At 47.3% G+C, this 2,233-nt stretch overlaps 1 protein-coding gene across 1 annotated transcript in view; it reads right to left on the minus strand.

The window, feature by feature from the left end:
• Nucleotides 1-1,861: 1,861 nt before the first annotated feature.
• Nucleotides 1,862-2,233, minus strand: part of LOC113408882 (lysosomal-trafficking regulator-like) — a gene marked incomplete at both ends in the record, with an annotated part of 3,395 nt that continues 3,023 nt past the window's right edge. The window contains one exon of the mRNA XM_026662328.1: nucleotides 1,862-2,018. Within this exon, the coding sequence (XP_026518113.1) occupies nucleotides 1,862-2,018 (157 nt within the window). The remainder of the gene's footprint in view (nucleotides 2,019-2,233) is intronic.

The following is a 2,233-nucleotide window of genomic DNA, read 5'->3' on the forward strand; positions in this document are numbered from 1 at the left end:
AAAGTCCAGTCGGCGGTGCTGCGGGTGTAAGGCAGGCTAGTGCCTACCTGCCCTGGCACCATGCTGTGCCCCCGAAGTGGCCAGCAGGTCCAGCTCCTAGGTGGGAGGGGCCATGGGGCTCCACACACTGCCCAAGCCCCTAGCACTGGCTCCGCACTCCCATTGGCCGGGAATCACAGCTAATGGGAGCTGGGGGGCAGTGCCTGCGGGCGAGAGCAGCGTGTGGAGCCTCCTGGCCTCCCCGCCTAGGAAACGGATCTGCTGGCTGCTTCTGGGGCACAGCATGGAGCCAGGACAGGGAGGGAGCCTGTCTTAGCCCCGTTGTGCTGCTGACTGGAAGCTGCCTGAGGTAAGCCCGTGCCCCAACCCTGAGCCCCAACCCCCTGCCCCAGCCCTGAGCCCCCCCCAAACCCAGAGCCCCCTCTTGCACCCCAAAGTCCTCATCCCCGGCTCCAGAGCCTGCACCCCCAGACCAGAGCCCGTACCCCCTCCTGCACCCCAACTTCCTGCCCCAGCCTGGAGCCCCCTCTGGCATCCTGAACCCTTCATTTCTGGCCCTACCCAGGCACCAGTACCCCCAGTTAGAACTCTTGCCTCCTCCTGCACCCCAACCCCCTTCCCCAGCCCAGTGAAAGTGAGTGAGGGTGGGGCAGAGCAAGCCACCGAGGGAGGGGGAAATGTAGTGAGCGGGGGCGGGGCCTTGGCCTCGGGGAAGGGGTGAGGCTAGGGTGTTCGGTTCTGTGCAATTAGTAAGTTGGCAACCCTAGTCTAATATTTCTGCCACACAGATTTACAATATACACAGAACCACTGACAGACCTTATTGAAATTACAACTCCAACTCAATTATAATTAATGCATACTTTAGATCAAATTGTTATACAAAAGCAAATATTTACATTGTAGGCTTAATTTGAAAAATCATTTTTGTAACAAAAACGAACAATGGATGTGTAGGTTATTAGAAAAATTAGTATTTTATATATATATACACACACACACACACACACACACACCCCTACCTACCTCTACCCCGATATAACGCGACCCGATATAACACGAATTCAGCTATAACATGGTAAAGCAGTGCTCGGGGGGGAGGGGGGTGCACTCCAGTGGATCAAAGCAAGTTCAATATAACGCAGTTTCACCTAGCTCAGTGGTTTGAGCATTGGCCTGCTAAACCCAGGGTTGTGAGTTCAATCCTTGAGGGGGCCACTTAGGGATCTGGGGCAAAATCAGTACTTGGTCCTGCTAGTGAAGGCAGGGGGCTGGACTCGATGACCTTTCAAGGTCCCTTCCAGCTCTAGGAGATAAAATAAATTAATAGAGATATCCTATTTATTTAAGATTTTTTGGCTCCCGATGACAGCGTTATATCAGAGGTAGGGGGTGTGTATGTACACACGCACACACAAAGATTAAGATCAGACTAGGAAATATTTTACAAGGAAGATAACCTTGTAAAAAAATTGAGCATAGAGTAATAAAAAAAAACCACTACTTACTTATGATCCTATCTGGAGAAGAAACTGCTTTTAGACCACAATCAATAACACACTTCAGTGAGAATGACTCAACAGTAGTTCAGAGCAATCTGATAGAAGCCAAAACTCAATGCGTAAAACGTTTCCCCATAACATTTAGATAAAATAGATGTGAACTGTTACTCTCCCCTGCAATGAAGTTGTTTCATACTACAAAAATAATCTACACTGAAAATGTTATGGCCTCTGCAATCTAGTCTACTTTTGCATGTTGGGAAAAAGTCCAATACTTCACATAAATCACATGGTAAAAGCTAGACTATAAAACAGTTAAAGATGGTTTTGCCTGATGCCTGTGCAAAGTTTGCATTTACCTTCATCCTTGCTTTCACTGTCATCAGGATTACTTTCACTATCCGCTTCATAGCCTTCCTCTTCAGCAAAGAGTTTAAAACTACAGCACTGTGATTCTTCAGCTTCTTCAGAAAGGTCTTCAGGTTGGGACACAGATGCCTTTTCAGTATGATGGATCTGTGACATCCATATTTAAAAACAAAACAAACTTAGAAACTTATAAGCAACTGTTTCATTTTCATTCAAAAACCCAAATGCTGTGGGATCTTCCAGATCAGAATTATCTCTGCTCTTGAAAGTGGAGGGAACAGCACAGTCCATACCACCTATTGGGAAATACTGTCTCTACAAACATGAGTCAAAACTTAAATTGGGGGGGAAAAAAATGTAAA

The sequence above is a fragment of the Terrapene carolina genome, unplaced genomic scaffold (genome assembly GCF_002925995.2).
Source record: "Terrapene carolina triunguis isolate 2854851 unplaced genomic scaffold, T_m_triunguis-2.0 Scaffold26104, whole genome shotgun sequence".
NCBI classification, from domain to species: Eukaryota; Metazoa; Chordata; order Testudines; family Emydidae; genus Terrapene; species Terrapene triunguis.